General features: G+C 40.7%; 1 protein-coding gene and 1 non-coding gene across 2 annotated transcripts; both read left to right on the top strand.

The window, feature by feature from the left end:
* Positions 1–1,730: 1,730 nt before the first annotated feature.
* On the top strand, positions 1,731–4,731 carry LOC149298156 (large ribosomal subunit protein eL39-like). Its single transcript, XM_089487779.1, has 3 exons — positions 1,731–1,771; positions 2,386–2,489; positions 4,606–4,731. The coding sequence occupies exons 1-3, from the start codon at positions 1,769–1,771 to the stop codon at positions 4,652–4,654; spliced, it is 156 nt and encodes a 51-aa protein (XP_089343905.1). The 5' UTR covers positions 1,731–1,768; the 3' UTR covers positions 4,655–4,731.
* On the top strand, positions 2,643–2,771 carry LOC149298157 (small nucleolar RNA SNORA69). Its single transcript, XR_016272448.1, has one exon. It is a non-coding gene; the product is annotated as a small nucleolar RNA SNORA69 (small nucleolar RNA).
* Positions 4,732–14,707: the final 9,976 nt, after the last annotated feature.

Raw genomic sequence — 14,707 nt, forward strand, 5'->3', positions numbered from 1 at the left:
TCAGCTGTTCTACGGTGAAGAGATGCCGAAAGCCCACGCTGCTTCAACTAGTTAAGATACTCACATTAAGGAACAATATTCTGCTTGGTCCTTCGATTTAACAACTATAGTTATTATGAAGTGTGCGTCCACCAAAAAAATCCCTTTTGTATGTACATATATTTTTATTTAAAAAGTGACAATTTGCAGTGTAATAAAAGGTACAATCAGTGCAGCCATAAAAGTCAACTTTTAGCCAACTTCAAAAGGGAATACAGATAATACTTCTTTCGTTTAAAATGAAATCATAAGGAGTTGGGGAGAATACAGTCTGCATGCGCAAAGACTTTCCGAACAGTATTGTAGGAGACATACTGCTACGTTTGGCCAAGCAGGCGGTGAGAAGCTAGTGAGCAGTTTTGCTATATGTACAAAGTTCATATGTCAACCAGAACACTGTAAACAACCAGGGGAATATTAAAGACAAATGGATTAAATTGTGTGTCATCCAAAAGTGTTTTTATTCTGCAGTCATACGTAAGGCTGCTAGTGTTGAGCCAGACCACAATTTCACACCATGTTTACTATGAGGTGGTATATCATGCATTATTAGAACTAAAAGACATTGATTCCTTGCCTTTTATTTGAGAATCAAAAGGTATGATGTAGAATGACAGCCTTTAAGGTCCTGACTTCATTGGTCAAAACTCTGGGCGTTCTAAAGAAATATCTGGGGCTGAATATAAAAGTTTACCCGCTGAGTCTGGATGTTAAGTAATGAAGACTGTTGAGAACTGCTGAGTAGTTTTCTCTTACTGGTCGCCCATCAGAAGTCTTGCACTCATACTTTGTGATTACACTTTTACGATTTTCAGCTTTCCTTTCTAATAAAATAAAATATGATTCCCTGTATTTAGAAAGGGATTGGCTCTCGGACCAGACAACTACCTGCAACATGGTAACAACTGATGTATTGCCGGATCCGCTTGTCGGTGTGCAGGTAATATTGTTTGATCCCCGCTAATATGAAGAAAGACATCGTAACATCTCAGGTGCCTTTCCATTAAAAATAATTAGTCCTGGAAACACAAATAAAATGTAAATCTATTTATTTTCATCACAAAAAAAGCAAAAATTATTTTTTGTGGGCTCCCTTGGCCAGGATTATGAGGGTCTTGAGAGCCGGTGTCGCACAGCGTATGTCATGTTGTTTACTAGGTATGGTAATATGTCATATGCTGTAATCATCTGTTTATTATTATTTAATTATTAGGAGAGGTACATTTATTTATGATGCTCGTACTCCTCTGTTCATAGGGATGCCACTATTTGGATGAGAGGTGCATTGTTTAATACCCCAAGGAATAATATTGGTGCCCGCTATTTGGTTCAAAGCCATTTGGCCATCTAGGTATAAATTGTAGGATTTATAAGCTGTGTGTAAATTAAAATAAAACTTACTATTTGTCAATGTTTATGTGATATACTACTTTTGTCCTGTCTACCCATTGTACAGCGCTACGGGATATGCTGGCGCTATATAAAACAACAATAAATAATAATTTGGCCAGAACAGACCTACAGACACCACGAAAGAAGAAATAAAGTACGTAGCGCTGCTAAGTGCCTCAACACCAGCAGGTGGCGCACCTCCCTCCAACCTCTGTCCCCACGGAGAGGCTAGCTAGCTCTGACTCTCTATGGTTCCGCACCAGTAACCTCTGCCCTCCGGCTTCCGTCTTTCTCTTTTTCGCCCGCCATTGTGGTGATAGGGCTGCATAGATTCACCATGGTGAGTGAATCCGATTCAATCCTCTTATTTAACGTCGTGTGGCGTTCTCAGACCCGCAGCCGGGGCTTTGTTCCTTAACGCTGCGTGTGTTCTGTCGGGTATTGACCAAGCATATGTGAGAATATAAATGCAGATGTCTCGGCGACTGGGTCTTCGCCGCCTCTCCGTGCCGTTTCCTAATAGGCTTGTTTAGGAGCGAGCGATCTGTGGATCTGTCCCGGGCGATCTGTCAGTGGGTTCGAAGACCGAGCTTCGTACCGTAACATCGGAGCTTAAGCTGCCATTGTGTGCATGGCACCGTTTCTTCTCCGCGTATTCTGTGCGGATGAGGCAGTTCTAGCGGCCTTAGTAACTTTCGTATGCGAAGTAAATCATGGTTCGGGCACCCCTTGCTGTAGTGCTTGTCTTGCTGTAATGCTTTGGTATTATTGTGTATTCTGCATGTTCTGGGCATACAGAGTAGGTTGTGGCTTGAGTGTTGTGATTGATCGTGTAATTACTGTAAGTGTAGAAGTTTGTAGCAGAATAGAGGCATTTCAGCCAAGCTAAGATCTCTACCCATCAAACTGCTTCATTCCGTACATGTCTTCATTCTTGCACTCTTGTTCCTGCAGTCATCCCACAAGACGTTCAAGATTAAGAAGTTTCTTGCCAAGAAGCAGAAACAGAACCGGCCAATCCCACAGTGGATCCGCATGAAAACCGGCAACAAGATCAGGTATGATACTGGCCCAATAATTGTTACTTTGGAGTCGCTAGAAAATGTTTTTACGTTCTTGTACAGAGCATTCGTTATGTTTTATGGGAGCATCACGTTTGGTAAATAATGTCCTCTGCTCTTTGGCTTGTTTGGATGTGGGCTACAAACACTGAAGCAGGTTGCAATTGCAGTTCTTCATTCAATTGGTTTGCTGCCATTATCCTGCTGAGAGTAAAGATGCCAGTTGTCTTTCAGATTTCCCCTTCATGTAGGAGAAATCATACATTGGCATTGACAGTGAACACAACGCTGGTCTTCTGGATTAATATTCAGGCAAATGGTCCACCAAAAAACTTGTATGATGGTGTTGGTAAAACTTTGCATTGCTTTTCCAGCAAAAGCAGATATAACTAAAGTTTGTACCAGTTTCTGCCATCTTTAAGCTGCTGTAAGATTCTTTGGGGGGGAATTCTCAGTCCTTCCCTTTTTATGTTTAAGTGTATACTAAGGCTTATTTAGCCCTAGCAGCCCTGGCTGGCGTTTTACTGGCTTATTTTGAGACCCATTCATGGCCAAGCTAACACCCTGTTGATCCCGTAATGTCTGTTCCCTTAATATACAGGGAACTGTTGAGGTCTGCATTTCATACAGTGTACAAAGAAGCTGGGTACTACATGACCCCGATAATAAGCCATAAACATATGAAGCCAAGTAAACCCAGTACTTGAGTCTTAAGTGTTGACATTAATTTCTGCCTTTATCGTTTTTTAATCTGTGAACTCATTGCCTACTTGGTGTCCTTTGGATAAAATTGGTGCAGATTTACTTATTTTTAAATGTTAAGAGCCAGCTTGGCTGTTACTGCAGAATACTTTTGAGTCATTGTATCTGCTCTCCCATTTATTACATCCCCTATCGCGAACCTAACACGTCACAGGCCCTTTATAAAAAAAATGTTTAGGTCTATCATCCTGACATTTCTTATTCATTTTCATGTAACGTGTTGGTGTCAAAGATAGTAACTACTAGGGCTGAAACAACTAATCGATAATGAAAATCGTTGTCAACGATTTTCATTATCGATTAGTCGAATCGATTTTTATCAATTATAAAGGTTTTTTCAGAGCAAATGCTCTGAAAAGCTCCTTATATAATCTGACCTCAAACAGAGATCGGATTATAACACTAGAATCCAGATCCCCCCACAACGCTGTCGGCCGGTCTCTCACTTCCGTCTCTCTCCCCCCTCCCATACACCCCTCTGCCTCTCTCCCGACTCCCTGGTGCTTTGTTAACCTCCGTTGCTGACAGGCACTTTCACTGCAGCTTCATAGAGGCCTCAGCGTAAGTGAAGGGCAGTAACGGAGGCTGGCTGTGCGCATCGCGCAGACCCCCACCGGCTGACAGAGAATCATCCTCTCTGTCAGCCGGTGGGGGTCTGCATCGCACAGACAGCCTCCGTTAATGCCCTTCACTTACGCTGAGGCCTCTATGAAGCTGCAGTGAAAGTGCCTGTCGGCAACGGAGCCGGGTAGAGAGGCAGAGCGATTGTATGGGAGGGGGGAGGAGTCAGAGGGGTGTATGGGAGCCACCCTCCCATACACCACTCTGGCTCCTCCCCCTCCCATACTCCACTCTGCCTTTCTACTCGGCTCCCTGGTGTCTTGTGAACCTCCGTTGCTGACAGGAGGCAGAGTGGCGTATGGGAGGGGCGAGGAGGCAGAGGTGTATGGGGGGGTATTATGAATTTCAGGGGGTATAAGGCATATCGATTTTAGGCATATCTGGGGGTAAAAGGTATATAAGGAGTATAAGGCATATCAGGGGGCACAGTGGAATCTGGCATATAAGAGGTATAAGGCATATATGGGGCAGAGTGGAAGCTGGGGGTCAGATGTGCATAACTGGGGGCAGTTTGGTAAATAAAAGAAAATATAAACAAGGCTTTTTTCGCATTTTTTTTATTAAATATGAAAAAGTTAACATATGAATTAATATTTACTAATCACTTTATTAAAACCTAGTTTGAGAAACACCGTGTTTGGGTTCTTGTAGCTTTTACTTGTACTTGTGTTTAGCTGTAGTTTTGAAGCAAATTCAAGATAAGACCTGACACTTTTCTGTTTTGGTACAGGTACAACTCCAAGAGGAGACACTGGAGAAGAACCAAGCTCGGCTTGTAAATGTGGTGTGGATGGCGGACCAAGCACTTTGTGGCTTCTTTGGAAAAACCTGGTCGTCCTGTTGTACAATCTTTGTCATCACTTCATAACAACATTTGATGTTTCCATTTGGAAATAAAATGTAAAAATCTGCCCTTGTGGTTTCTACAAGCTTTGTTTTGTGGGCAATTGGCTTGGGTAAATGTATTAGGCATGGTATTGTGATTTAGCCAACTCTCTCTTGCTTAGGTAGGCATAGACAGATTCTGTTGACACTTGCTACATAGCGGGAGGTAGATGCATTTAGACAGGGTGATGGAAGGTCCACAAACAGACCAATATTATAGAAATACTCGGTTACGCCATCTCGCGCTCTCTGCATTTTATACAAGCCTTGTGTGCATCTCATAGTACTCGGCATCCTAGTATGAGATGAAGTTGATGGTAATCATTTGAATTAATGGTTTATGTAACTGAGTGAAGGGCATCATTGGACCAAACCTAATGTACCAAGTAAGCGGTAACTGCTACTGAAACATCTGCCTGAGTCCCCAAAACTTTTAAATTGGAAAGCTTTGTCTCCTTCACAACTATTCCCGTACCTATATCATTTTATCACATCTAGCTTCTGTGTGGTTTTCAACCTGTAATAGTAACAAAAGGGATGAATAATCAGGCAGACATTGAAAACCATGAGGGTTTTCCAAAATGTCTTAACTGAATAATAAAGCCCTCGTTTACCCCAGACACGGGATGGGATAAGTCTGCCATACTTAAAATTTTGTAAACTTTGGGTATAAACTGTTTTACTGGAGGGTACCAAGCAACCCTGAGTGAGTGTATGAAGAATTTTAACCTTCCTTTTCAGCTTACCTCTGAGTGTCCCGGACTAAATACTGGTTGGGATAAATATATATAAATTAAGATATTTCTACCGTTGCGTGTATGCTTTTGGGGCACGTGGGTGTCCAAACTGACCAGCCACAGTACCGTTTAGATTATCTGACATTTGCAATAGTGCACAATATGTACCTACTACAGCCAAATGTTTAGCCTAAAGGGTTAATCTTGGCGTAATACCAGTAAATCCTATTATATGAAATCACAGGATGTGTCGTCAAAATGCCAGTAAAATTGCCTCTAGGCCGTATTGATTATATTTGTGGGTGTTTTGCGTTTAGTTTTAAAAAGCCAGTAAAGATCTTCTCAATGTGATGGAAGTACTGTTCCCCAAGTCTGTTACAGACACTTTATTTGAAGCTAAAAACACTTACATGCATTTAATCAAACTGAAATTTGAGTGACGGCACATAGTTGCAGCAATATTGTTTTAGATCGTATTTCATTACTTAAACTTCCATTGTATTAAAGAAACACTCTAGTGCCTTACCAATGGTCAATGTTAAAGCAATTTAAGTCTGAAACTGCGGTGAACTTCCCACGATTTGGCTTCTCGCTGTAGCAAATCAGACAAGGTGCTCTTATTGAAGTCAGTAGAAGCACTTTAAGCACATGCGCGTTGTGGGTCTCTAAACATCCTGGAACTCATGATATCCGGAACTAGAAGTAACTTCTGTGCTTGTGTATTGCTGAGGCCGGCGCTTGCAAGGGAAACCAGATGCATAGATGGAGTTCTGACAACTGCATTTGAATGCGAAGGCGGCTCTCGTCGGGTACCACTCAGCTACAGCATGTTAGAAGGCTTATGGAAGCTTCTGCATTCAACAATCAAGATGTTAGCAAGTGGCTTCCGTTGGGTCTTACCCAAGTTCATGCAAAATGACCTGTATGCGTGAATAGCTCTTGTGTGCTTTTGAAAAGTAGGTCCCATGTTAAGGTACAAAAAGTAATGTGTAATGGTACATTTCCATTGGCTGCCTATTACATTTTAAGTAAACATCGGCACACCCTGATCAGAAAGTATTTCTTAAATGTTTACACTTTTGAAATGAGGAAGTTTTCAAAGTTTCCTGCGCAGGATGTGCTAACACCCTTAATACAGCGGAGGAAGTCCTTCTAGACATGATAAACTAACTTCTTTTTCAGGCATCTGAAACTTGGATCTCATGCTTTAAAATTTGGATACAATAAGTAATGAACTAATTGTGATTACTAGAGTACAGCTTGTAGTTTTTATTATATAAAAACTATCATGTGGCTATTCCGTAGTAGTTTTCTACCTGTCTATGTAATGATCTCCCTGCTCAGGCCAAGCATAGTGTGATCTACTACGTGACCTATTGGGTTCTTCACAAGTATAGAAATCATGAACGTGAGCCTGCTAGCGATGTATTCGCTGGGTGAACACTGCTTACTCTGCAGTGCCTCTTTACTGCGTAATGTTTGAGCAGTTTATCCTATGGTTACCTGTCATTAGCTTAAATCAGAGCGCGGTCCAAAATCCAGGGTTTATCCCCCATCTCTTTATTTTGAGCATCAGAGCTACAGATGGATAATGTTGCAAGATAGTTAAGAATGGGCAACTTCTGATGGGTGGGCACCATTCTGGTATTTTGTCAGACATGTCAAAAACTACACTTTGCTCCATAGAAAGCATTTTACGCAATTTACTAAAAGTCATCAAAGTAAGTAGGTTGGCTGCTGGATTTCATTGCAATTTAATATAAATTTATATCCTCACCAAAAACAAACTGAAAGCCAATGTAGAAACCCCCCACACACATTGGACTGATAATGCAAACAATGGTTAGGGACCTTCCTAAAATACTTTGACTGTAAATACAATAATTTAGGACAGGTCAACAAATACTGCTGTGTCAATTTATCAGTGTCCAATGCATATTTTGGCCTTAGAAAATTGCAAAACCTAGTGCGATGGGGTAAAGACACCAAGTCAGTCACCCTTAATGCAAAAATCACCAGAAGGTCCCATTGATTTGTTGAGCTAAGATGTTGCTAAAACCAGTCACAATCTGTATTGTTTGTAAGCAGCTGTAACAATATCGGGGGCGGCTGTATGTCATGTGTCATCTTCCTCAAAAATATATATTAAAAAAAAAACAGGCATATTTAATGCCATTTATTCAATTTCTGTCAGTACTTTAGAGTGCAGAAATTCTATTTTCAATATTTTATGTATTGTATCTTCACATGATTATTTGTTAGGGCACCGCTGTCAATGGATGGGTTGTATAACTTTCCCTGAAATCATGAACCTTTAAAACTATGATTTCATATACGGTAATAGAATTTATTAGCATATAATAATGCATCCAGTGAGCTAAGCCGTTTACACCTAATGTATAGTAAAGGCAGGAAGAATATGTGAACGTAAACTCGCTGTTTCAACAATACATTATATGGGGCCGGCCATAGGTCAGATTTTCATACCTTATACTAAAGTAGATGGGAAGCCGGAATATCGATTCTGCTGCAAATCCCCCCCATTGGTGAATAAACCCCCATTGGCCATGTGGTGTTCGCAGGAAGACCAGGGATACTGAAAAGCCACTGAGATCCACGTCAGACATATGGGTCGTATGGACATTTTCGTGAATGAATAATGTCTAGTTATTAAATATCACTATATCTTCATTTATACAGAACAGCAATTTCTATTTGACATCTGTGTGTAACAGTACTATGTTATTTTAAACAATAACCCGGTAACGCGTCAACACAATTCTCTCGGAATTCACATTTTAAAGCAGATAAGTTTAAGTGATTTTTGCATTTGTTGATAAAAATAGAACTGCAAATTATGTCACGCCCTCCAAAGAGTCATCCCGTGATCCTGAGGGGTTTATTTACTAAAACAGCAATTAGATGATTAAATTAAGGGACCTATTAATGATTAAATACATTACTGTCTAGGTACCAAATTAAGACCCTCAGGGCCCCTAGGAACAGGCACCCACGGTCCCATACTTGTAATCTCCGTTGCAGTAGTCCACACAGTGAAACTACTGCTAGGCGACCAATAGTGGTCTGACATATTTTCCTTTAGTGCTTGGGGACCTAATGGGGCAACCCCAGTGACTCATGGAAAAGTACCAGGTTAGCCCTGGATTATGTAAATTTAAACGGGTAAAATTTCAGATGTACCTAAAAAATTAAACAATGCATAAGCAAAACATATCAGGGTTCATCCTTTGTAATGCTGAGTGGAGTTGAAATGTCATAGCTCACTACAATTCAACCTGAAAAAACTTCTAGGCCACCTTATGACTACAGTTCCCATCATCCACAGTGAGTCCCTGCATATAATACACAGACAATATGTTGATAGTTACAGTTTTTACAGCCCTGCCTTCTAGGAAAAACTATCCATTCCAGTTCAGCGCCATGTGATTTCTTATCAACAACTGTACCTTGGAACAGGAGTTACCAGTTCTTGAAGAATCTGTAGGCAGTTCTAAATAGCCTTTGAAAAGGTTCTACTGTGATTGGCATTCTAGGAGCAGAGTCCACCTCATCGGATCTCGGGTGTGCCGTAGAGGTGGTTGAATGGCAATTATTATTACTGTTCATTAGAAGAAAAGCCCCATTCTCCTCATCTTCAGGTGCCCCCAACAGTTCCTGAAACTGCCTAGCAGATCCTGGTCGCAGGTATTGCCAAGGTTTCCTTCCATTCTGGTCCCTGACATGGACATCTGCATTATATGCACCAACAAGCACCTTTATAAGCATGCCATGCCCTTGCATGGCTGCTATATGTAGTGGTGTGAGCCCACCACTAGCACGGGTATTAATATCCAGCGGGTAACCATTTGCTCTTGCAAAGTCCATGACGCTAATCAGATCCTCATGGTGACCATGCTTGACTATCCAATGGATTACAGAGTAGCCTGTCACAAAGTCTCTCTTATACAGGAGGCTTGGATCTTTTTGCAGGGACTCCTTTAGCTCATCATAGTTACCCTCTGCAGCCATTAACATCCATGCATGCTCAACAGGGTCTAATACAAAGCTGGTGTCGCCAGAGTCTAGTTGCTGGTCATCTTTTCCATCAGAAGTATCAAAACTAGCTGCAGAAATCCAGGCTCCCCCAAAGGGCAGTGACCCTGTAGTATTCCAAATGCTTCCTCGAATGCCTTTCTTTCTCTTACTTATTGTAGCAGGCGATGGAGTCCTGTTCAGGCTCTGGGCATTCCTCATCTTGGGAGACCTTGCCGCAACACTCCCTTGTGTGTTAAAGTTGGAATATTTTAAAGAGCTGTACTTTGGCAGAGTAAATGAGGCACCAGCTTCTTTCTCATTATCCTGCCAGCCTATAGATTCAGGTTGTAGCTCTTTATCCATTTCCACTGTTCTGCTAGGCAGTAGTCATTTAAATAAAGGTACTTTGCAATCCTGGAAGTCCACCTGCCTCTGGCGCATGAATTACAATTCTGACAACAGAAAACAGATAGAGACAGCTTCTTCAAGATGTGATCTGGGCAACTTCCTGATTCTGCTTCCTAACGACCAAAAATAATTGAAAGGAGGAACAATTTGTTTTTCTTAAAGAGGCAGTAAAGTCCCTTTGTACACATTAATAAACACACAAAGTCTTACTATGCAGAAGAATTCAAGATTAAACAAAAGCATGGGGTGGATCTGGTGGGTCAAGGAACTCTTATCGATGGTGGACTGAAAAACTAGGTACGGAACTGTCGCAAAAGTTAAGTAAACCTAAGGTTTAGGTTATCTAATGATTAAAGACAAAAAAAACAATTAAAATTTTTTTCAAATTGAATTTTTACCAAACCTAGTTGATTTCACACATACAGCCCTGGTATACTGGGCACTTCTCCAACCCTGTTCCACCCTCTCACCTTTCAGAGACCGCTGTCTTCACTGTAGCTGTATTACAACGGGCCCAGGTAACGCGTGTTTCGTGACCCTGCTGAATGCCACCTGCCTTAGCATGTCCTAGAGCAATACTGTGCCCAAAATACATACTATCCTACGAAAAAACTGTATCATGAACATGCAATAACTTAAATCTGTCACACATTTTAAACTTATAGCATATTGTATTTCATTGTTTTAAAACCATTGCCTTCATGACATCTGCCTTCTACATCAGGCCATTATTATACATAATCCCAGACATACATACGGGTTTTCTTTACAGGTGAGAGCGCTCATTAGAACTGTGCTTCCAACCTGAGCTCAGCACAATGTTCAGCGTCCCTCCCTCTTCTTGCCTTTGTCTCTTCCGCCTTCCACTCCGAGAAGCTGCCAGTGCACACACATACCAGCAAATACATAGATATCCGAGCCACGGCCTCTATAACAGCCTAATAAACAGGTTTGGTGTGTTGACTTCTCTGGCTTTACCTTCCGACAGGATAGTGGAGAAAGAGCAGCACAGAAACTAACATGTCCCCAGAAACAGAGGTCACATGTGAAGGACCTTAGTGTAATTGCTTACTTCCTTCTTCAGTCCTTGGAGAAAACAGCCACTGCTTCAACTATCTGTATAAATAAACTGCTTGGTAATGATTAATCCTTATTCATAGGACATAAAACAATCGCAAGAACATTCTCTATTTTGAGTTTGTAGGCATGCATCTTAGCTACCATTCTCTTTCTTCATTATATTCATTCTTGGCATTTGCTCGGCCCATATCTATGTATTGATAGTCAGTCCCAGGAAGCAACTACACATTATTGTAGTCCGTTTGCTTGATTTCGCTGGTTTTAATGTATTTTTTATTTTATTTATTGTTTTATATAGCGCCATCAAATTCCGTAGCGCGGTACAAAATGGGTGCCAATTCTTTGTATTATAGAGCAATGGAAACAGCGTACACAGATATTCACACAGATATTCACACATTATAGCATCAATGTAATGCGCACGCATAGCCCTTTAACTTTATGGGATGTTTCCAAAGGCAATAAAATGCAAACTGAAATTAATGAATGAACAACCCAGCTTTAATTATATACCATATTTAATGTTACTCTAGTACTTAGCAATTCATTTAGTATCCATTTTGTTGAAGGAACAATTCTCTGAAAAGCCATTTTAAGTACAACATTTTTTTAATAATACCCGCATAATTAGATTTATTTGGGACCGTAGTTCAGAGGGTTTGATTTAAAGAATAGTTTACAGTAGCATCCTGAACATTTTATATATTAAAAACCAGACAAGGGAAATTCTTGAAAAGTATTACTATCTCCATTTTTTTATTGAAAAAGATTAATATTATTATCTTTTATTTATATAGCGCCAACAATTTATGCAGCGCTTAATACAATACATATATTCAAGAGGTATGACAAGACAAGAATTGACAGACTAAGACAAACCGATACATTAGGTGAAGAGAAGTAATAGAAGTGTTTTATGGGTGAATCCATGTAGTATCCAGAAACTCTTAGATGTGTCATTAAACAAATTAATTACATCAAGAGAAGATTTGGGGTGTACATTAAATATGAGTTTTGTCCTCTCTCTGTACTTTATTCATTAAAGAAAGAGTTGGCTGGAAAGTTGTGTTTGAGCTCTTTGAGCTTCTTGAAGGACCAGTGAGCTTCTGCTGCAGAAAAAGCTTAGTTGCCCAATATAGGTTTCTTCAAAGCCTCCTGACACATCGAATTATGCATTATACAGGGTCAACTCAACCCTTCACGCTGGAGTAAACCCTTCATAATAAATAGCGAACTGAGGGATTTGAAACAGTTCTCCTGGCAACCACTCTGTGTCAGAGAACTGTGCATTACAAACAAAATATTCTCCATCCCTAGTGGGAGATGCACTATGGTATGATATAACACAACATTTCCACCCCAGTGATAAAAATACCACCTGCTCTTATGTTATTCCATAAATGCAATGAGTTATACACCGATCACCCATAGCATTATGGCCACCTGCCTAATATTGTGTAGGTCCCCATTTTGCTGCCAAAACAGCCCTGACCCATCGAGGCATGGACTCCACTAGACCTCTGAAGGTGTGCTGTTGTATCTGGCACAAAGATGTTAGCAGCAGATCCTGTAAATTGCGAGGAGGGGCAATTGGATTTAGATCTGGGGAAGTTGGAGGCCAAAGTCAACATCTTGAACTCGTTGTTGTGTTCCTCAAACCATTCCTGAACCATCTTTGCGTTGTGGCAGGGCGTGTGAATTATTCCCCGGGACGTTTCCAGCCCTGTCGCTCAGGGTTCCAACGCTTTTTTTGGAACATAACATCCTTGGACCCTGACCTCTCCATCAGTACCCTGGGATTGTGTATCCACTTGGGGTACAGGTTGTCCCATCACACCCAGTATGCATTTTCTGGTGTCCCAGACTCCATGGGACCATGGGATTGCAACCACAAATCCTGCTGTCCTGCTGAGCTCAACCTCTGTCCCGAAAAGCCGGACTTAGGTAGAGCTTGGCAAGACTGTCCAGTAGTAGGCATGCATGTATTAAGCATGTGACTACGATAATAGATCGAGCGGGGGCAGTAGACATTTTCTATCTAGATTGCAATAAGGCTTTAGACACTGTCTCACATAGAAGACAATGCAGTAGAGCAGCAGGTAATGCTAGCAGAATGCTTGGTTGTATAGCGAGAGGTATTAGCAGTAGAAAGAGGGAAGTGCTTCTGCCGTTATACAGAGCACCGGTGAGACCTCGTTTGGAGTATTGTGTACAATACTGGAGACCAGATCAACATGATAAAGGAAGAGAGTTTATTTAAAAGAAGAAATACTACAGAAACAGAAGGACATAGTTTTAAGCTAGAGGACCAAATGTTTAAAAGTAACATCAGGAAACATTACTACTGTTAGTAAAGAGTTAAGCCATTCATAGGATAGGCATAAGGCTATCCTAGATATAAGATAAGGCTATAGACTAAGGAAAGTATTCAGAAACTGTGCAGACTGGATGGGCCCAATGGTTCTTATCTGCCAACACATTCTATGTTTCTATACTACGAATTGGTGTACGTATTTGTACGCTATGAGCCATATATACAGTGGTTTTCACCCCGTGGTATACGCTTCCCTTCAGGTACATCCAGTACTAGGCCAACTCAGTAAAATTTTAAAGCCAGCAGATGACAATTTAAAGACTTATAGTGGTGCTCTACATTTTTACACTGCGGGGCTGCTTGCTAAAGGTGTGTAGAACAAGCTGTCAGCACCAGCCCACTGGGCATTTTCAGTTATGACTTTGGCTACTTGGACAGTGAAATCAGGTAAAATGAGAGCATTTTCACTGACTGCAAAGAGGTGAAATAAAAATGAAGGCAAGATTTTCTTACTTTCTAGAATCAGATTAAAAATATTTTTTTCAAAAATATTGTGCTGTTTTCTTTTTTAAGACTATTTCACTGGTGCACTTGGGATTGTCCTCAGAACTAATTGGTGACCCTGGCAGACGGACTGAATGCAGCGAATGTAACTTTATACTACTATCTATTTTCTCTAGTGAAACTTAAATGCTAATATCCATCAGGGGGAGCTATTTTCATGTCTTATTGCAGTTCTACACTAGTAACCAGATGACACCTAAAACAGCTTTCACATCCTACCACCTATGTCCTTGACCCTCCACACTTTTTTTTTATCGCATTTTCAACAACAAAATTAATTTGTATCCCCACACCTTCATGACCAATGTTTTTTTCTTCCATAGTGTCTGATGCTTTTTTGGCATTTTATTACATTTGTTCAATCACAATGTGTATAAGGACATTTAGGGTTTTCTTTAATACCATTTGTATATGTATAATCCATAATTTATTATGGGTAATATCCTAAATCAAATTACAATAATTAATTCCACAAGTGGAGTAGTATCGTACTGATTTTATAAGGGATCCAAGATCTTATTATAGATAACCACTCTTATAACTGTTTGTATAGTTCTATATTGCATTTGTATGACATGTCCAAGTGGCAGGTGCAATGTACAGCTCAGTGAAGTACACTCTGTACTATACATCCCAGTTGTCCCTCTTTAGAAAGGAGAGACCCTCTTTTAATTTGTTTTTAGGTTTCTGTGCCACCGTTGTCCCCAAACAGATTGTCTGTGCCATATGTGGCACCAAACAGCTTGTCAATGCCCCCAAAGAGCCTGCCTGTGCCATCTTTACCACCAAACAGCCTGCCTGTACCATCT

This window comes from Sceloporus occidentalis, unplaced genomic scaffold, assembly GCF_023333645.1.
Source record: "Sceloporus occidentalis isolate IW3139 unplaced genomic scaffold, rSceOcc1.0.p SCAF_34, whole genome shotgun sequence".
NCBI classification, from domain to species: domain Eukaryota; kingdom Metazoa; phylum Chordata; class Lepidosauria; order Squamata; family Phrynosomatidae; genus Sceloporus; species Sceloporus occidentalis.

Excerpts from the sequence above, each read along its gene's own strand:
- LOC149298156 (XM_089487779.1), top strand. Across the intron at positions 2,490-4,605 it reads AAAACCGGCAACAAGATCAG|GTACAACTCCAAGAGGAGAC; the intron begins GTATGATACTGG and ends GTTTTGGTACAG.